The sequence below is a fragment of the Nerophis lumbriciformis genome, linkage group LG22, assembly GCF_033978685.3.
Source record: "Nerophis lumbriciformis linkage group LG22, RoL_Nlum_v2.1, whole genome shotgun sequence".
Classification (NCBI taxonomy): domain Eukaryota; kingdom Metazoa; phylum Chordata; class Actinopteri; order Syngnathiformes; family Syngnathidae; genus Nerophis; species Nerophis lumbriciformis.
Window position 1 is genome coordinate 4,612,459 of NC_084569.2, and position 23,242 is coordinate 4,635,700.

The window sequence follows — 23,242 nt, forward strand, 5'->3', positions numbered from 1 at the left end:
ATATGTCTAATAATGCCTGTATTAATGTATATTTGTGAGTTTTACTAGAAACATGTGCTTTTGCAAGGTTTGCAAATACAAAAATTAGTTTTTTACTCAATATAACAGTTATGTTCTTAGAATCCTGAGATAATGCGAAAAAAGCAATACAAAATATATTCAAGCATAACTCCTAAACCCAACATGCAATAAGTCTAATAATGCCTGTATTAATGTATCTTTGTGAGTTTTACTAGAAACATGTGCTTTTGTAAGGTTTGCAAACACAAAAATATTTTTTTTTACTCAATGACAGTAATGTCCTTAGAATCCTGAGATAATGCGAAAAAAGCAATACAAAATGTATTCAAGCATATTTCCTAAACCAAACATGTTATAATGTCTAATGTATATTTGTGAGTTTTACTAGAAACATGTGCTTTTGTAAGGTTTGCAAACACAAAACATATCTTTTTTACTCAATACAACAGTTATGTTCTTAGAATCCTGAGATAATGTGAAAAAAGCAATAAAAATGTATTCAAGCATAATTCCTAAACCAAACATGCAATATGTCTAATAATGCCTGTATTAATGTATCTTTGTGAATTTTACTAGAAACATGTACTTTTGTAAGGTTTGCAAACACAAAAAAATACTTATTTACTCAAAATGACAGTAATGTCCTTAGAATCCTGAGATAATGCGAAAAAAGCAATACAAAATATATTCAAGCATAACTCCTAAACCAAACATGCAATATGTCTAATAATGCCTGAATCAATGTATCTTTGTGAATTTTACTAGAAACATGTACTTTTGTAAGGTTTGCAAACAAAAAAAAAGTTATTTACTCAATATGACAGTAATGTTCTTAGAATCCTGAGAAAATGTGTTTGAAACAATAAAAACATGTTCAAGCATAACTCCTAAACCAAACATGCAATAAGTCTAATAATGCCTGTATTAATGTATCTTTGTGAGTTTTGTTAGAAACATGTGCTTTTGTAAGGGTTGCAAACACAATTTTTATTTATTTACTCAATATGACAGTAATGTTCTTAGAATCCTGAGAAAATGTGTTTGAAACAATAAAAAAAAAAATCAAGCATAACTCCTAAACCAAAAATACAAAATGTCTAATAATGCCTGTATTAATGTATCTTTGTGAGTTTTGTTAGAAACATGTGCTTTTGTAAGGTTTGCAAACACAAAAAAATTATGATTTACTCAATATGACAGTAATGTTCTTAGAATCCTGAGAAAATGTGTTTGAAGGAATAAACAAATATTCAAGCATACCTCCTAAACCAAACATGCAATAAGTCTTATAATGCCTGTATTAATGTATCTTTGTGAGTTTTGTTAGAAACATGTGCTTTTGTAAGGTTTGCAAATACAAAAAGATAATGATTTACTCAATATGACAGAAATGTTCTTAGAATCCTGAGAAAATGTGTTTGAAGGAATAAACAAATATTCAAGCATACCTCCTAAACCAAACATGCAATATGTCTAATAATGCCTGTATTAATGTATCTTTGTGAGTTTTACTAGAAACATGTGCTTTTGTAAGGTTTGCAAACACAAAAATATTTTTTTTTACTCAATGACAGTAATGTTTTTAGAATCCTGAGATAATGCGAAAAAAGCAATACAAATATATATTCAAGCATAACTCCTAAACCAAACATGCAAAATGTCTAATAAAGCCTGTATTAATGTATCTTTGTGAGTTTTACTAGAAACATGTGCTTTTGTAAGGTTTGCAAACACAAAAATATTTTTTTTTACTCAATGACAGTAATGTCCTTAGAATCCTGAGATAATGCGAAAAAAGCAATACAAAATATATTCAAGCATAACTCCTAAACCAAACATGCAAAATGTCTAATAAAGCCTGTATTAATGTATCTCTGTGAGTTTTACTAGAAACATGTGCTTTTGTAAGGCAAAATGAGGAAAATATATTACTTTTAAAACGTCAATAAGTATTGAATTTGACATAATAGGGGATCTTTAAAACATTGTAGTCCAGGCAGTCATGCAGGACTTTGACAGCCAAGGTAAACAAGCAGGGGAGGAGGCAATGTCAATATTACAAGAGGGAATGGGAGAGCCAGGCAGGGAAATGATGACAGAGAGTGTGTTTTTTTTTGTACGGTGAGAGCCTCAGAGATGTGTCTGTTTTGTTGACTGGGAAGATTTAATCAAGTTCACATCGAAGCGGTGAACCAGAGGAGCCCACGACTTGTGTGCAGGAGCCAGTGGGATGAAGAGGAGGACGAAGCTCAGGTGGAAACTGCTCACACACCGCTGCCTTTTAGCAAGCCAAGCCCAAACACAAACACAACACACGGTCTTTGCCTTCAGCATGCAAATATGCCGCTTTTACAACTAAACTACATTTGAAAAAGTATTGTTTTACACAGAAGCAGTAGAGTCATTTACATGTAAATACACATTGCTACCTCATTCTTCATAAGCCCCACATTTCCTATGATTCGGTTTTCAATGAATAATTTCCCCAAACATTTGCCAGGGTTTCCGAATACCATCTCGGTACGACGCGTAGCTGGTCCGACAGGTTAAACCAGCCGAAAACATTAAAAAATTAAAGTCGGCAGCCGATATTGACAGTAAAAAGTCGTTGTCGCAATTGTTGGGTATGACTTTAAAGCATAACCAAGCATGCATCACTATAGCTCTTGTCTCAAAGTAGGTGTACTGTCACCACCTGTCACATCACACCCTGACTTATTTTGGTGTTTTCCTGTGTTCTTGTCTTGCGCTCCTATTTTGTTGTTGATCGTCACGTCATGTACCGATGTACTTCGTGGCCGCCGTTTGCTCCACGCGCTGTAAGTCTTTGCTGTCGTCCAGCGTTCTGTTTTTGTTTACTTTGCAGCCAGTTTACTTTTACTTTCGTTTTGCATACCCATCCCTAAGCTTCAATGCCTTTTGTTTATTTTTGGTTTAAGCAGTAGATACCTTTTTACCTTCACACTGCCTCCTGCTGTTTCTGACATCTACAAAGCAATTAGCTACCTGCTGCCACCTACTGATATGGAAGAGCAGTGTTGGGACTAACGTAACGCCGTTAGTTTCGGCGGTAACTAGTAATCTAACGTGTTATTTTTTATATTCAGTAACTCAGTTACTGTTACTACACTCTTAGAAATAAGGGTTCTAAAAGGGTTCTTCTACAAGGGCTGAGGTTCTAACTGGAACCATTTGCTTCTGAAAAACCCTTTCCCGAAGAAAGGGTTTTTCAAGGGTTCTTGGTAACGCTAATGGTTCCAGTAAGAACCATTTTGATCCAGAGAACCCTTTAAAACCCCTTTTCTGAATAATTGGTTTTAAAAGGGTTCTCACTAACACTAAGGGTTCCAGTAAGAACTATTTTGATCCAGAGAACCGTTTTTGGAAGAAAGAGTTCTTCAGGGATTGTTGAAAGCATGGGTAAGATCCTGTGTCACCAGGGACATACTTCCTGATAACATTTGCCAATAATGGTGCCTATCTTTAAATAAATGTTTTTCTCATTAAAATGTTTTGAATGTTTGTTCAATGTCAACATGATAAATGACCACAAAAACTGATCTGTAGAATACAATATGGTTCTTTATAGAACCCTCAGAAGACAAGACGGTTATCGGTGAAAACCTTTGAAAGGGGATGTTTTTAGAACCCCCTGTGTCAGGTCTAGATGAAACCCTTGAAACATGAAAGAGTTCTTTGTGGAACTCCCTGTGTGGGTTCTAGATGAAACCCTTGAAACATGAAAGGGTTCTTAGTGGAACTCCCTGCATGGGTTCTAGATGAAACCCTTGACAAACGAAAGGGTTCTTAGTGGAACTCCCTGTGTGGGTTCTAGATGAAACCCTTGAAATACGAAAGGGTTCTTAGTGGAACTCCCTGCGTGGGTTCTAGATGAAAGTCTTGAAATACAAAAGGGTTCTTAGTGGAACTCCCTGTGTGGGTTCTAGATGAAACCCTTGAAATACGAAAGGGTTCTTAGTGGAACTCCCTGTGTGGGTTCTAGATGAAACCCTTGAAACATGAAAGGGTTCTTAGTGGAACTCCCTGTGTGGGTTCTTTGTAGAACCTCTCATGGGGGGTTCTGGGTGGAACCTTACACACACAGTTCTAGGTAGAACCCTCCAAAAGGGTTCCAGGTGGAACCTTTATAAAAAGGTTCTACCTGGAGCCAAAAAGGGTTCTCCTATGAGGACGAGCCGAAGAACCTTATATGGTTCTACTTAGCACTTTTATTTCTAAGAGTGTATATGATGCGTTACTGCGTTATTTTACGTTATTTTTCATGTAGTATCGGCTAGAAACAGAAGATCTGAGTGTGTTTTATTGCAGCGCTGCGGTGGAAAAGAAAAGGCGTGCTTTGTGTGGGTGGGAGCGGGGAGGGGACTCCCATACCGCAGTTGAGGAGCGCAGGGGAGACGTTCCTCCAGGGTCTATGTAACGTCTTCGGGGCTAACAACCTTGACTTTACCCGGCAGTGGGTCTTTACAGCTAAGGGCGAATGACGAGACCGGCGGTTTGTTGCAAGTTCGTGACTTTATTGGACGCAGCCATCCACCAAGCTAGAGCACATGCACGCCACTCGCTCGCCTTTCTCGCCCACTCACTCACTGACGTCACTCACCTCACATGCTGTCATATCTTAAAGGGCCACACACACACACACACACACACACATACGCTACTCTCATAACAACTAACAAGACATCATGGCAAAGCCAGAAGTCGAGTTTCTTAACATGGCGACATTCTCAATACTTTTCTTTTGTCGAGCACAAAGAAAATAACATTTTAGTTAAATGTAAGTTGTGTCTTGGATCAAAGATCCTATCTACTTAAAGTTAAAGTGCCATTATGTTGCAGCTATTTCAAATAGTTTTGTCAATTTGTTCTGGCCTGAAATAAATTGGCCCTTTGAAACATATCTTTGCATTACTTTTTGGTGTAAGTAACTGAGTTAGTAACTGAGTTACTTTTGAAATAAAGTAACTAGTAACTGTAACTAGTTACTGGTTTTCAGTAACTAACCCAACACTGTGGAAGAGTATTACACTGTTACTCTGCCGAGCTCTTGACAGCACAGATTAGTGATGGGTTGATGAGGCGTCATGAAGCGTTTCGACACATTGCAAAACTGTATTGATACTGTGTCGATACTGTGTCACTAAATACTGACATCTGCTGGACATTAAAAATCCCTACAGGCAACCTATGGACCGACTCAACTGACACTGATTTTACGCCCTACACTCTTAGAAATAAAAGTGCTAAGTAGAACCATATAAGGTTCTTCGGCTCGTCCTCATAGGAGAACCCTTTTTGGCTCCAGGTAGAACCTTTTTTATAAAAGTTAAAGTTAAAAGTTAAAGTACCAATGATTGTCACACACACACTAGGTGTAGCGAAATTATTCTCTGCATTTAACCCATCACCCTTGATCACCCCCTGGGAGGTGAGGGGAGCAGTGGGCAGCAGCGGTGGCCGCGCCCGGGAATCATTTTTGATGATTTAACCCCCAATTCCAACCCTTGATACTGAGTGCCAAGCAGGGAGGTAATGGGTCCCATTTTTATAGTCTTTGGTATGACTCGGCCGGGGTTTGAACCCACAACCTACCGATCTCAGGGCGGACACTCTAACCACTAGGCCACTGAGTAGGTCCAAGGTAAAAAGGTATAAAGGTTCCACCTGGAACCCTTTCGGAGGGTGCTACCTAGAACTGTGTGTGTAAGGTTCCACCCAGAACCCCCCATGAGAGGTTCTACAAAGAACCCACGCAGGGAGTTCCACTAAGAACCCTTTCATGTTTCAAGGGTTTCATCTAGAACCCACACAGGGAGTTCCACTAAGAACCCTTTCGTATTTCAAGGGTTTCATCTAGAACCCACACAGGGAGTTCCACTAAGAACCCTTTTGTATTTCAAGACTTTCAACTAGAACCCACGCAGGGAGTTCCACTAAGAACCCTTTCGTATTTCAAGGGTTTCATCTAGAACCCATGCAGGGAGTTCCACTAAGAACCCTTTCATGTTTCAAGGGTTTCATCTAGAACCCACACAGGGAGTTCCACTAAGAACCCTTTCGTATTTCAAGGGTTTCATCTAGAACCCACACAGGGAGTTCCACTAAGAACCCTTTCATGTTTCAAGGGTTTCATCTAGAACCCACACAGGGAGTTCCACTAAGAACCCTTTCGTATTTCAAGGGTTTCATCTAGAACCCACACAGGGAGTTCCACTAAGAACCCTTTTGTATTTCAAGACTTTCAACTAGAACCCACGCAGGGAGTTCCACTAAGAACCCTTTCGTATTTCAAGGGTTTCATCTAGAACCCATGCAGGGAGTTCCACTAAGAACCCTTTCATGTTTCAAGGGTTTCATCTAGAACCCACACAGGGAGTTCCACAAAGAACTCTTTCATGTTTCAAGGGTTTCATCTAGACCTGACACAGGGGGTTCTAAAAACATCCCTTTTCAAAGGTTTTCACCGATAACCGTCTTGTCTTCTGAGGGTTCTATAAAGAACCATATTGTATTCTACAGATCAGTTTAGTTCATATTATATTGTGGTCATTTATCATGTTGACATTGAACAAACATTTAAAACATTTTAATGAGAAAAACATTTATTTAAAGATAGGCACCATTATTGGCAAATGTTATCAGGAAGTATGTCCCTGGTGACACAGGATCTTACCCATGCTTTCAACAATCCCTGAAGAACTCTTTCTTCCAAAAACGGTTCTCTGGATCAAAATAGTTCTTACTGGAACCCTTAGTGTTAGTGAGAACCCTTTTAAAACCAATTATTCAGAAAAGGGGTTTTAAAGGGTTCTCTGGATCAAAATGGTTCTTACTGGAACCATTAGCGTTACCAAGAACCCTTGAAAAACCCTTTCTTTGGGAAAGGGTTTTTCAGAAGCAAATGGTTCCAGTTAGAACCTCAGCCCTTGTAGAAGAACCCTTTTAGAACCCTTATTTCTAAGAGTGTAGTACAGGGGTCACCAACCTTTTTGAAACCAAAAACTACTTCTTGGGTACTGATTAATGCGAAGGGCTACCAGTTTGATACACACTTAAATAAATAAATATATTGTCATTTGTAAGTTACACGTAAGTGTGATTTAAACAAGAATAGCTAAATAAATACATTTATATATATTAAAAAAATGGGTATTTCTGTCTGTCATTCCGTCGTACATTTTTTTTTCCTTTTACGGAAGGTTTTTTGTAGAGAATAAATGATGAAAAAAACACTTAATTGAACGGTTTAAAAGAGGAGAAAATACGAAAAAATTTAAAATAAAATTTTGAAACATAGTTTATCTTCAATTTCGACTCTTTATAATTCAAAATTCAACCGACTAAAAGAAGAGAAAAACTAGCTTATTTGAATCTTTTTGAAAAAATTAAAAAAAGAATTTATGGAACATCATTAGTCATTTTTCCTGATTAAGATCAATTTTAGAATTTTGATGACATGTTTTAAATTGGTTAAAATCCAATCTGCACTTTGTTAGAATATTTAACAAATTGGACCAAGCTATATTTCTAACAAAGACAAATCAGTATTTCTTCTAGATTTTCCAGAACAAAAATTTTAAAAGAAATTCAAAATACTTTGAAATAAGATTTAAATTTGATTCTACAGATTTTCTAGATTTGCCAGAATAATTTTTTTGAATTTTAATCATAGTGAGTTTGAAGAAATATTTCACAAATATTCTTCGTCGAAAAACCAGGAGCTAAAATATTTATTATTCTTTACAATAAAAAATAAATAAATTTACTTGAACATTGATTTAAATTGTCAGGAAAGAAGAGGAAGAAATTTAAAAGGTAAAAAGGTATATTTGTTTAAAAAATCCTAAAATCATTTTTAAGGTTGTATTTTTTTCTCTAAAATTGTATTTCTAAAAGTAATAAGAAGCAAAGTAAAAAATAAATGAATTTATTTAAACAAGTGAAGACCCATCCATCCATCCATTTTCTACCGCTTATTCCAAGTGAAGACCAAGTCTTTAAAATATTTTCTTGGATTTTCAAATTCTATTTGAGTTTTGTCTCTTTTAAATTAAATATGTCGAGCAAAGCGAGACCAGCTTGCTAGTAAATAAATACAATTTAAAAAATAGAGGCAGCTCACTGGTAAGTGCTGCTCTTTGAGCTATTTTTAGAACAGGCCAGCGGGCGACTGATCTGGTCCTTACGGGCTACCTGGTGACCGCGGGCACCGCGTTGGTGACCCCTGCCCTAGTATATACAATAATATAAACCAAGTCATTGTATTTCATTTAGGATTATTTCATATCTTCATTTAAATAAAAATATATTTTTATCTTTTTTAGATACAGTCAATAAATAATGTGAACATGTATCATAACATGGAAATCTAAGAGAACGTGTTGTGGATGATTGTGGACTGGGAATTTTTTTTTATTTTATTTTTTTTACACATTTTTAGACGATTTCTCTTCTTAGTTATTATTTCTCCGGCTGTAGAAAAGAGCCGCTTCTGAATCGAATCGAATGTGTTGTTAAAACGAATCGTTACATCCCCCCCCAAAAAATAGTTAAACATAAAACCATAATAATGACTGCTGTGAATGCGACATGTCTTCTAAATCTGCTCAATGACTGAGGAGCATCTCTCATGCCAGCTAAAAATTATTCCACTAGTCAATCATGAACTGTAAACGTTCTGCTGTGTGTGTTTTTCCTGTTTGAGAAGCGCTCAGCACCGCATCAATCACTTTCCCCTTATTTCTGTGTGTGTGTGTGTGTGTGTGTGTGTGTGTGTGTGTGTGTGTGTGTGTGTGTGTGTGTGTGTGTGTGTGTGTGTGTGTGTGTGTGAGACAGGCGGAGAGGGGTTATACTCGTGACCCAGCTGTCATTTTCTTAACCTCCCTAAGGGTTATATAACGCTGCACTGTTCCCAATCCAGGTGCTGCTGTTTGATTGACAGCCAAATTTGAAGGTGTTGACGCACACACACACACACACACACACACACACACACACACTTGTATTTCTTACCTTCTTGAAACCTCCGAAAAATGCCTACCTCTTTAAGACCACCCTTTCTAGATATATAAAGATGTGTATTTACAACATTAATAATAAAAACATACTATGTAAATATAAAAAAAAGGTAAGCTTTTTTTTTTTTTTTTTTTTTTTGAATTTTTTGTTTGTAATTGGTTTTTAATCTTCATTATTTACTTCAAGTTATTACGGTATACATATTTATTTTTTTAAATACATTTTGACCAAAGGGGGCGCATTTCAATTTCTTACACACACTTGTTATTTCATATGTTGACCAGAGGGGGAGCACTTCCAATTTTTACACCATCCATCCATCCATGGATGGCCAATGGGGGCGCATTTAAATTTCTTACACACACTTGTTATTACATATGTTGGCCAGAGGGGGAGCACTTCCAATTTTTACACCACCCATCCATCCATGGATGGTGTAAAAATTTGAAGTGCTCCCCCTCTGGCCAACGTATGTAATAACAAGTGTGTGTAAGAAATTTAAATGCGTCCCCTTTGGCCAAAATGTATTTTTTTAAAAATAAAATAAACACACACTTGTTATTTCCTATGTTGGCCAGAGGGGGAGCACTTCAAATTTCTATACCATCATGGATGGTGTAAAAAATTTGAAGTGCTCCCCCTCTGGCCAACATATGTAATAACAAGTGTGTGTAAGAAATTTAAATGCGCCCCCTTTGGCCAAAATTTATTTTAAAAAAATAAATAAACACACACTTGTTATTATATGTGTGTTTATATTACACCATCCATCCATCCATGGATGGTGTAAAAATTTGAAGTGCTCCCCCTCTGGCCAACATATGTAATAACAAGTGTGTGTAAGAAATTTAAATGCGCCCCCTTTGGCCAAAATTTATTAAAAAAATAAAATAAACACACTTGTTATTATATGTGTGTTTATATTACACCATCCATCCATCCATGGATGGTGTAAAAATTTGAAGTGCTCCCCCTCTGGCCAACGTATGTAATAACAAGTTTGTGTAAGAAATTTAAATGTGCCCCCTTTGGCCAAAATTTATTAAAAAAATAAAAATAAACACACACTTGTTATTATATGTGTGTTTATATTACACCATCCATTCATCCATGGATGGTGTAAAAATTTGAAGTGCCCCCCTCTGGCCAACATATGTAATAACAAGTGTGTGTAAGAAATTGAAATGCGACCCCTTTGGCCAAAATTTATTTAAAAAAATAAAAATAAACACACACTTGTTATTATATGTGTGTTTATATTACACCATCCATCCATCCATGGATGGTGTAAAAATTTGAAGTGCTCCCCCTCTGGCCAACGTATGTAATAACAAGTGTGTGTAAGAAATTGAAATGCGACCCCTTTGGCCAAAATTTATTAAAAAAATAAAATAAACACACTTGTTATTATATGTGTGTTTATATTACACCATCCATCCATCCATGGATGGTGTAAAAATTTGAAGTGCTCCCCCTCTGGCCAACGTATGTAATAACAAGTGTGTGTAAGAAATTTAAATGCGCCCCCTTTGGCCAAAATTTATTAAAAAAATAAAAATAAACACACACTTGTTATTATATGTGTGTTTATATTACACCATCCATTCATCCATGGATGGTGTAAAAATTTGAAGTGCCCCCCCTCTGGCCAACATATGTAATAACAAGTGTGTGTAAGAAATTGAAATGCGACCCCTTTGGCCAAAATGTATTTAAAAAACAAAAATAAACACACACTTGTTATTATTATGTGTGTGTTTATATTACACCATCCATCCATCCATGGATGGTGTAAAAATTTGAAGTGCTCCCCCTCTGGCCAACATATGTAATAACAAGTTTGTGTAAGAAATTTAAATGCGCCCCCTTTGGCCAAAATTTATTAAAAATAAATAAATAAACACACACTTGTTATTATATGTGTGTTTATATTACACCATCCATCCATCCATGGATGGTGTAAAAATTTGAAGTGCTCCCCCTCTGGCCAACATATGTAATAACAATGGTGTGTAAGAAATTTAAATGCGCCCCCTTTGGCCAAAATTTATTAAAAATAAATAAATAAACACACACTTGTTATTATATGTGTGTTTATATTACACCATCCATCCATCCATGGATGGTGTAAAAATTTGAAGTGCTCCCCCTCTGGTCAACATATGTAATAACAAGTGTGTGTGTAAGAAATTTAAATGTGCCCCCTTTGGCCAAAATTTATTAAAAAAATAAAATAAACACACTTGTTATTATATGTGTGTTTATATTACACCATCCATCCATCCATGGATGGTGTAAAAATGTGAAGTGCTCCCCCTCTGGCCAACGTATGTAATAACAAGTGTGTGTAAGAAATTTAAATGCGTCCCCTTTGGCCAAAATTTATTAAAAAAAATAAATAAACACACACTTGTTATTATTATGTGTGTGTTTATATTACACCATCTATCCATCCATGGATGGTGTAAAAATTTGAAGTGCTCCCCTTCTGGCCAACGTATGTAGTAACAAGTGTGTGTAAGAAATTTAAATGCGCCCCCTTTTGGCCAAAATGTATTTAAAAAAATAAAAATACACACACTTGTTATTATATGTGTTTATATTACACCATCCATCCATCTATGGATGGTGTAAAAATTTGAAGTGCTCCCCCTCTGGCCAACATATGTAATACCAAGTGTGTGTAAGAAATTTAAATGCGCCCCCCTGTGGCCAAAATTTATTAAAAATAAATAAATAAACACACACTTGTTATTATATGTGTGTTTATATTACACCATCCATCCATCCATGGATGGTGTAAAAATTTGAAGTGCTCCCCCTCTGGCCAACATATGTAATAACAAGTGTGTGTCTACGAAATTTAAATGTGCCCCCTTTGGCCAAAATGCATTTAAAAATAAAAAATAAACACACACTTGTTATTTCATATGTTGACCAGAGGGGGAGCACTTCAAATTTTTACACCACCCATCCATCCATGGATGGTGTAAAAATTCCTATATGGTCCTATATGTGACCATAGGATGAACAAATACTGTACGAGGACTATGGTGGCCATTAACAGTTTTTAAAAAATAAAAAAAATGTGGCCAAAGGGGGCGCATTTAAATTTCTTACACACACTTGTTATTACATATGTTGGCCAGAGGGGGAGCACTTCAAATTTTTACACCATCCATCGATGGATGGATGGTGTAAAAATTTGAGGGAGCAATTCAAATTTTTATACCATCATGGATGGTGTAAAAAATTTGAAGTGCTCCCCCTCTGGCCAACATATGTAATAACAAGTTTGTGTAAGAAATTTAAATGCGCCCCCTTTGGCCAAAATTTATTTAAAAAAATAAAAATAAACACACACTTGTTATTATATGTGTGTTTATATTACACCATCCATCCATCCATGGATGGTGTAAAAATTTGAAGTGCTCCCCCTCTGGCCAATGTATGTAATAACAAGTGTGTGTAAGAAATTTAAATGCGTCCCCTTTGGCCAAAATGTATTTAAAAATAAAAAATAAACACACACTTGTTATTTCATATGTTGACCAGAGGGGCGAGCACTTTTTTAAAACCGCCACACAGTCAATTTGAAAAATCCCTCCTTTTTGGGATGAACCTCCTTTTGATAGATTTCACCACCAGGGGTGCAAATGAGATCTTTATTTTTTTGTAATGTGCTTAAGGCCGATGACAAAGGAGTCAGGGACCACAGATGGCCCCTGTGGCGCACTTTGGGCAACCCAGCTGTATATGGGTTGTCTTAAGTCAGCTCCGGAAGTCATAAAAATCAGCTGTTCACCTGGCGGGTTTTTTCGGGGACTAATAGGGAAGTCCTTCTTTAGCTTGTTTTATCATATATTGCTGCCTTTGCACCTGTCAATGTTTACTTTGGTATGCACATTAAATCAACCAAAAAAAATCCTGACTTTGGAGCAATGTTCACGGACTCTAGTATTTGGCTCTCTATTGGATCCAATGGTTTTCCGTATTGGGACCATGATTTTTGGTCCTAACTTGTTCACACCTCCTCATATGGAAGACACTTTTAAATGTTGATGTCTCAAGAAGGGTGGAGAAACAAGAACACACACACACACACACACATTCATTTGCACAGGGCGGTGGAGATTTAGGGTTTATGCTGACAATATTCATGTTTTCTGCAAGAACATCCATTTTTATGTTTACCATGTTTCGAGCAAAGAGCTGTGTTTGCACCAATAAAGCATGCAAAGAAGTGTAAAACTCACAAACATGAACGAGCAATAGCTCATGTCTATAGCTTAGAAATCTTGTAAATAAGGTACTTTGCTACAGTACGTCATCATCCACCAACCTGTGACGTGTAGCCTGTCGCCGCTGACCTCAATCTTCAGGAAGAGGCGACCCCGGCGCTCCGTGTGGTCCATCCCGCAAAGGCTCGGCACGTTGACCACACACTGCTTGTGCACATTCATGTCGCAGGCTGGAAGGAAGATGCAAAGGTTAAAAAAGATGATCTATACATAGAACAAGACATGCAATGCACAGTAGCTGTTTTTAATTGTATTCTAGGTTCATTGCGTTTGTAGGAACACAGAGTTTGGGACGAAATCCTTTTCAAGACTAAAATCTGTGCAATTCCAGTAGGAACTGGAAGGCTTGAATGTCCAGGGTGAGTGAAGTGTGTGGATGGTGAAACGGATAAGAAATGCGGGATATGAAGAAGGTTGTATATTGGCCATCCAGTTTCCGGGAAAACTGTGAATTTTTGGAACTGGGAATAAATGGCTTGAATTTCCTGACTAAGACAAAACACTGATGGTGGAACGGTTAAAATCGGATGAAAAATGTGGGGAAAGTAGTCCAAAGAAACCCAAAACTGAGTAAAAACTGTGGTATTTAAAAGCGGGAATTCCTGGTAATAAGGAACATTTCGGAACCCGGAAAAACTCGGGTTAAATAACCAGGATGACAAATGTTGGAGTTGTAGAACTTTGAAAATTGAATGGGAATAATCTGGAAGTTTGGAAAAGTCGGGAAAAGCAAGATTTTTTTTTTTTAAACACATAACACATTGGCCTGAGTGAACTGAGTAGATTGGCGTTGGAATTTTGCGAATCGGTTTTTATCATATATTATGTTAGATCCACTATGGACTGGACTCTCACAATATTATGTTAGATCCACTATGGACTGGACTCTCACACTATTATCTTAGATCCACTATGGACTGGACTCTCACACTATTATGTTAGATCCACTATGGACTGGACTCTCACTATTATGTTAGATCCACTATGGACTGGACTCTCACACTATTATGTTAGATCCACTATGGACTGGACTCTCACAATATTATGTTAGATCCACTATGGACTGGACTCTCACACTATTATGTTAGATCCACTATGGACTGGACTCTCACAATATTATGTTAGATCCACTATGGACTGGACTCTCACACTATTATCTTAGATCCACTATGGACTGGACTCTCACACTATTATGTTAGATCCACTATGGACTGGACTCTCACTATTATGTTAGATCCACTATGGACTGGACTCTCACACTATTATGTTAGATCCACTATGGACTGGACTCTCACAATATTATGTTAGATCCACTATGGACTGGACTCTCACACTATTATGTCAGATCCACTATGGACTGGACTCTCACTATTATGTTAGATCCACTATGGACTGGACTCTCACACTATTATGTTAGATCCACTATGGACTGGACTCTCACTATTATGTTAGATCCACTATGGACTGGACTCTCACACTATTATGTTAGATCCACTATGGACTGGACTCTCACTATTATGTTAGATCCACTATGGACTGGACTCTCACACTATTATGTTAGATCCACTATGGACTGGACTCTCACTATTATGTTAGATCCACTATGGACTGGACTCTCACACTATTATGTTAGATCCACTATGGACTGGACTCTCTCACTATTATGTTAGATCCACTATGGACTGGACTCTCACACTATTATGTTAGATCCACTATGGACTGGACTCTCACACTATTATGTTAGATCCACTATGGACTGGACTCTCACTATTATGTTAGATCCACTATGGACTGGACTCTCACACTATTATGTTAGATCCACTATGGAGCAAAGGCAAATAAGTTATTTGTTTCCCTCTAACTTTCTGTCTTTTGTCCATCTTTTTGCTTGACTCCTCTGCGCCTGGTAAGTCGTGAGGAGACAAGGACGGGAGAGGAAAAAAAAAACCGAAGGCAATGGCGATGGCGATGGCGATGGCATCCCCCATATTCATTTGTTCGGCCGGGCTGCCATTACCATCTGCGCTGAGGCCTCCAAAGCCAAGACCTCACAGATGGATGGAGCAAGCGAGGAGAGGTGATGGATGGAGATGACTTGGAAAGATGAGGAGGCAGCGTACTGGGAAAAAAGGAAGGAATTGTAATGACGGTGGAAAAAACAAAGAGAGTAGGAAGAAGAAAATGTGTAAAGTAAGGAAAAGTATTCACATACAAAGGCCACATATAAAAAATGTGTGGTGTTCAGGTCTGCAGGACCCGTTTTCATTTTTTATTAAAAGAAAAATGATACAATTAATACATTTTTCAAACTGAGAATCACTGACTTCGGCTCATTTTCTGTGAAGAACATATATCAGAATACATATTTAATGACCACACACCATACACCCCCCCCCTCTACACATTTATATTACATAGAAGATGTCCGGGGCTAATAGAAGTGTGGAAATTGATGTTCTGTGTACCACACACACACACACACACACACACACACACACACACACACACACACACACACACACACACACACACACACACAGCAGGCCTAGACAGGAGGAGGACAGAGTGTCGGTACGCAGAACATCAGAGGGTCAAATGTGCGAGAAAATGAGAGCAGACAGTGTTGACAAACAATGTGTGGGAACCGCAGGTGCAGAAACACAAAAGAAGAATCCCTGTGGGATGCAGAAACTGCCAGAGAAATTTTCCGTGCAACGTTCATATTTATTGGGATAAGGTAAACATGTGTTCAGTATTTGAACATAAAAGTGTTTGATTGTGAGGCATTAAAAGCCACAAAATGCGACGGGTCCATCAGACCCACAAACGCTGCCTGAGTAACATTAATAATTTACAACATGAATAATATATACATACTATGCAAATATAAAAAAAAGCTTGTTGTGAAAAATGAGTTGGAATTTCACAAGAAAAAGGTCACAATTTCACAAGAACATTTTAGAATTTTGGCAGTATTATAATAAAAGTCGGTATTTTACCCAAATTTTACAAGGAAAGCTGAACAGTTGTGCAATGTTATGATAAAAGTTTGAATTTTACGCAATAACAGTCGCAATTTTACAAGAAAAGCTTAAAATTTCGGCAATTTTATGAAAAAAAGTCGTAGTTTTACTCGACACAAGTCACAAAAAAATGTTGGCAATGTTATAATGATTACAATTTTACCCAATAAACGTCACTATTTTACAAGAAGAAAACAAGCAATATTGTGATAAAAGTCAGAATTTTATATGACAAATGTCACCATTTTGCATTAAAAAGTAATAATTTTACATTAAAAACATTTAATAATTTTACATAAAAAAAATTAATATGTTACATAAAAAAAGTAATAATTTTACGAGAAAATATTGCATTTACAGAAACAGAAAGAATATGATCAATCGTTACCGATTTTATAAGAAAAAAGTCGACACATTGTGAGAAAAAGACTGCTTTTAGTTAACAGATTTTTTTTTTTTTACTTCATCTTCATTATTTACTTCAAGTTATCACAGTATGTCTCTATATACATATTCATTTATTCTATTTTATTAATTTTGTCCAAAGGGGGCGCATTTCAATTTCTTACACACACTTGTTATTTCATATGTTGACCAGAGGGGGAGCACTTTTAAAAGATGTTTACCTTATCCCAATAAACATATGTTCAGTATTTTAACATAAAAGTGTTTGATTGTGAGGCATTAAAAGCCACAAAATGCGACGGGTCCATCAGACCCACAAACGCTGCCTGAGTAACATTAATAATTTACAACATGAATAATATATACATACTATGCAATTATAAAAAAGCTTGTTGTGAAAAATGAGTTGGAATTTCACAAGAAAAAGGTCACAATTTCACAAGAACATTTTAGAATTTTGGCAGTATTATAATAAAAGTCGGCATTTTACCCAAATTTTACAAGGAAAGCTGAACAGTTGTGCAATGTTATGATAAAAGTTGGAATTTTGTGCAATAACAGTCGCAATTTTACAAGAAAAGCTTAACATTTCGGCAATTTTATGAAAAAAAGTCGTAGTTTTACTCGACAAAAGTCACAATTTTATAAGAAAACAAAAAAATGTTGGCAATGTTATAATGATTGCAATTTTACTCAATAAACGTCACTATTTTACAAGAAGAAAACAAGCAATATTGTGAAAAAAGTCAGAATTTTATATGACAAATGTCACCATTTTGCATTAAAAAGTAATAATTTTACATTAAAAACATTTAATAATTTTACATAAAAAAATGTAATATGTTACATAAAAAAAGTAATAATTTTACGAGAAAATATTGCAATTACAGAAACAGAAAGAATATGATCAATCGTTACCGATTTTATAAGAAAAAAGTCGACACGTTGTGAGAAAAAGACTGCTTTTAGTTAATAGATTTTTTTTTTTTTTTACTTCATCTTCATTATTTACTTCAAGTTATCACAGTATGTCTCTATATACATATTCATTTATTTTATTTTATTAATTTTGTCCAAAGGGGGCGCATTTCAATTTCTTACACACACTTGTTATTTCATATGTTGACCAGAGGGGGAGCACTTTTAAAAGATGTTTACCTTATCCCAATAAACATGTGTTCAGTATTTGAACATAAAAGGGTTTGATTGTGAGGCATTAAAAGCCACAAAATGCAACGGGTCCATCAGACCCACAAACGCTGCCTGAGTAACATTAATAATTTACAACATGAATAATATATACATACTATGCAAATATAAAAAAGCTTGTTGTGAAAAATGAGTTGGAATTTCACAAGAAAAAGGTCACAATTTCACAAGAAAATGTTAGAATTTTGGCAGCATTATAACAAAAGTCGGCATTTTACCCACATTTTACAAGGAAAGCTGAACAGTTGTGCAATGTTATGATAAAAGTTGGAATTTTACGCAATAACAGTCGCAATTTTACAAGAAAATCTTAAAATTTCGGCAATTTTATGAAAGAAAGTCGTAGTTTTACTCGACAAAAGTCACAATTTGATAAGAAAACAAAAAAATGTTGGCAATGTTATAATGATTGCAATTTTACTCAATAAACGTGACTATTTTACAAGAAGAAAACAAACATTAGCAATATTGTGATAAAAGTCCGAATTTTATATGACAAATGTCACCATTTTGCATTAAAAAGTAATAATTTTACATTAAAAACTGTTAATAATTTTACATTAAAAAATGTAATATGTTACATAAAAAAAGTAATAATTTTACGAGAAAATATTGCAATTACAGAAACAGAAAGAATATGATCAATCGTTACCGATTTTATAAGAAAAAAGTCGACACATTGTGAGAAAAAGACTGCTTTTAATTAATTTTTTTTTTTTTTTTTACTTCATCTTCATTATTTACTTCAAGTTATCACAGTATGTCTCTATATACATATTAATTTATTTTATTTTATTAATTTTGTCCAAAGGGGGCGCATTTCAATTTCTTACACACACTTGTTATTTCATATGTTGACCAGAGGGGGGAGCACTTTTAAAAGATGTTTACCTTATCCCAATAAACATGTGTTCAGTATTTGAACATAAAAGTGTTTGATTGTGAGGCATTTAAAGTCACAAAATGCAACGGGTCCATCAGACCCACAAACGCTGGCTGGGTAACATTAATAATTTACAACATGAATAATATATACATACTATGCAAATATAAAAAAGCTTGTTGTGAAAAATGAGTTGGAATTTCACAAGAAAAAGGTCACAATTTCACAAGAACATTTTAGAATTTTGGCAGTATTATAATAAAAGTCGGCATTTTACCCAAATTTTACAAGGAAAGCTGAACAGTTGTGCAATGTTATGATAAAAGTTGGAATTTTATGCAATAACAGTCGCAATTTTACAAGAAAAGCTTAAAATTTCGGCAATTTTATGAAAAAAAGTCGTAGTTTTACTCGACAAAAGTCACAATTTTATAAGAAAACAAAAATTTTTTGGCAATGTTATAATGATTGCAATTTTACTCAATAAACGTCACTATTTTACAAGAAGAAAACAAACATTAGCAATATTGTGATAAAAGTCCGAATTTTATATGACAAATGTCACCATTTTGCATTAAAAAGTAATAATTTTACTTTAAAAACATTTAATAATTTTACATAAAAAAATGTAATATGTTACATAAAAAGTAATAATTTTACGAGAAAATATTGCAATTACAGAAACAGAAAGAATATGATCAATCGTTACCGATTTTATAAGAAAAAAGTCGACACATTGTGAGAAAAAGACTGCTTTTAGTTAATAGATTTTTTTTTTTTTTACTTCATCTTCATTATTGACTTCAAGTTATCACAGTATGTCTCTATATACATATTCATTTATTTTATTTTATTAATTTTGTCCAAAGGGGGCGCATTTCAATTTCTTACACACACTTGTTATTTCATATGTTGACCAGAGGGGGAGCACTTTTAAAAGATGTTTACCTTATCCCAATAAACATGTGTTCAGTATTTGAACATAAAAGTGTTTGATTGTGAGGCATTAAAAGCCACAAAATGCGACGGGTCCATCAGACCCACAAACGCTGGCTGAGTAACATTAATAATTTACAACATGAATAATATATACATACTATGCAAATATAAAAAAACCTTGTTGTGAAAAATGAGTTGGAATTTCACAAGAAAAAGGTCACAATTTCATAAGAAAATTTTAGAATTTTGGCAGTATTATAATAAAAGTCGGCATTTTACCCAAATTTGACAAGGAAAGCTGAACAGTTGTGCAATGTTATGATAAAAGTTGGAATTTTACGCAATAACAGTCGCAATTTTACAAGAAAATCTTAAAATTTCGGCAATTTTATGAAAAAAAGTCGTAGTTTTACTCGACAAAAGTCACAATTTGATAAGAAAACAAAAAAATGTTGGCAATGTTATAATGATTGCAATTTTACTCAATAAACGTGACTATTTTACAAGAAGAAAACAAACATTAGCAATATTGTGATAAAAGTCCGAATTTTATATGACAAATGTCACCATTTTGCATTAAAAAGTAATAATTTTACATTAAAAACTGTTAATAATTTTACATTAAAAAATGTAATATGTTACATAAAAAAAGTAATAATTTTACGAGAAAATATTGCAATTACAGAAACAGAAAGAATATGATCAATCGTTACCGATTTTATAAGAAAAAAGTCGACACATTGTGAGAAAAAGACTGCTTTTAATTAATTTTTTATTTTTTTTTACTTCATCTTCATTATTTACTTCAAGTTATCACAGTATGTCTCTATGTACATATTCATTTATTTTATTTTATTAATTTTGTCCAAAGGGGGCGCATTTCAATTTCTTACACACACTTGTTATTTCATATGTTGACCAGAGGGGGAGCACTTTTAAAAGATGTTTACCTTATCCCAATAAACATATGTTCAGTATTTTAACATAAAAGTGTTTGATTGTGAGGCATTAAAAGCCACAAAATGCAACGGGTCCATCAGACCCACAAACGCTGGCTGAGTAACATTAATAATTTACAACATGAATAATATATACATACTATGCAATTATAAAAAATCTTGTTGTGAAAAATGAGTTGGAATTTCACAAGAAAAAGGTCACAATTTCACAAGAAAATTTTTAGAATTTTGGCAGTATTATAATAAAAGTCGGTATTTTACCCAAATTTTACAAGGAAAGCTGAACAGTTGTGCAATGTTATGATAAAAGTTGGAATTTTACGCAATAACAGTCGCAATTTTACAAGAAAATCTTAAAATTTCGGCAATTTTATGAAAAAAAGTCGTAGTTTTACTCGACAAAAGTCACAATTTGATAAGAAAACAAAAAAATGTTGGCAATGTTATAATGATTGCAATTTTACTCAATAAACGTGACTATTTTACAAGAAGAAAACAAACATTAGCAATATTGTGATAAAAGTCCGAATTTTATATGACAAATGTCACCATTTTGCATTAAAAAGTAATAATTTTACATTAAAAACTGTTAATAATTTTACATTAAAAAATGTAATATGTTACATAAAAAAAGTAATAATTTGACGAGAAAATATTGCAATTACAGAAACAGAAAGAATATGATCAATCGTTACCGATTTTATAAGAAAAAAGTCGACACATTGTGAGAAAAAGACTGCTTTTAATTAATTTTTTATTTTTTTTTACTTCATCTTCATTATTTACTTCAAGTTATCACAGTATGTCTCTATATACATATTCATTTATTTGATTTTATTAATTTTGTCCAAAGGGGGCGCATTTCAATTTCTTACACACACTTGTTATTTCATATGTTGACCAGAGGGGGAGCACTTTTAAAAGATGTTTACCTTATCCCAATAAACATGTGTTCAGTATTTTAACATAAAAGTGTTTGATTGTGAGGCATTAAAAGCCACAAAATGCGACGGGTCCATCAGACCCACAAACGCTGGCTGAGTAACATTAATAATTTACAACATGAATAATATATACATACTATGCAAATATAAAAAAGCTTGTTGTGAAAAATGAGTTGGAATTTCACAAGAAAAAGGTCACAATTTCACAAGAAAATTTTAGAATTTTGGCAGTATTATAATAAAAGTCGGCATTTTACCCAACGCAAGTCCAAATTTTACAAGGAAAGCTGAACAGTTGTGCAATGTTATGATAAAAGTTGGAATTTTACGCAATAACAGTCGCAATTTTACAAGAAAAGCTTAAAATTTCGGCAATTTTATGAAAAAAAGTCGTAGTTTTACTCGACAAAAGTCACAATTTTATAAGAAAACAAAAAAATGTTGGCAATGTTATAATGATTGGAATTTTACTCAATAAACGTCACTATTTTACAAGAAGAAAACAAGCAATATTGTGATAAAAGTCAGAATTTTATATGACAAATGTCACCATTTTGCATTAAAAAGTAATAATTTTACATTAAAAACATTTAATAATTTTACATAAAAAAATGTAATATGTTACATTAAAAAAAGTAATAATTTTACGAGAAAATATTGCAATTACAGAAACAGAAAGAATATGATCAATCGTTACCGATTTTATAAGAAAAAAGTCGACACATTGTGAGAAAAAGACTGCTTTTAGTTAATAGATTTTTTTTTTTTTAACTTCATCTTCATTATTTACTTCAAGTTATCACAGTATGTCTCTATATACATATTCTTTTATTTTATTTTATTAATTTTGTCCAAAGGGGGCGCATTTCAATTTCTTACACACACTTGTTATTTCATATGTTGACCAGAGGGGGAGCACTTTTAAAAGATGTTTACCTTATCCCAATAAACATGTGTTCAGTATTTGAACATAAAAGTGTTTGATTGTGAGGCATTAAAAGCCACAAAATGCGACGGGTCCATCAGACCCACAAACGCTGCCTGAGTAACAACAATATGAACATTACACAAGGGTTCAACAAATCATTAATTAGCCTAAGCCCTGTGTCAGCCACACTAAACCAGCGTTTAAGGTTCCCCTCCTTGGGTAATTTTTTACACGGGTAAATGGGTTATACTTGTATGGCGCTTTTCTACCTTCAAGGTACTCAAAAGCGCTTTGACACTATTTCCACATTCATCCATTCACACACTGATGGCGGGAGCTGCCATGCAAGGCCCTAACCACCACCCATCAGGAGCAAGGGTGAAGTGTCTTGCTCAAGGACACAGCGGACGTGACGAGGTTGGTAGAAGGTGTCATGTCTGTGTAATCATGTTTTGTCTTAGTCATGTTTTGTTTAGTTATTGGACTTTTTAGTTTCTGGCTTTTCACTCCCTTGTCTTGTTTCCATGATTACCCATTAGTTTCACCTGTTCCACGTTTGGACTCATTGTGCACTCTTGTTTGTCACCATAG

At 34.7% G+C, this 23,242-nt stretch overlaps 1 protein-coding gene across 1 annotated transcript in view; it reads right to left on the reverse strand.

Annotated features, from left to right (window-relative positions):
• The window catches only part of prkcab (protein kinase C, alpha, b), a 259,108-nt gene that overhangs the window by 44,707 nt on the left and 191,159 nt on the right, over positions 1–23,242 (reverse strand). Inside the window, 1 exon segment of the mRNA XM_072915832.1 lies at positions 13,403–13,531. Coding sequence (XP_072771933.1) covers positions 13,403–13,531 — 129 coding nt within the window.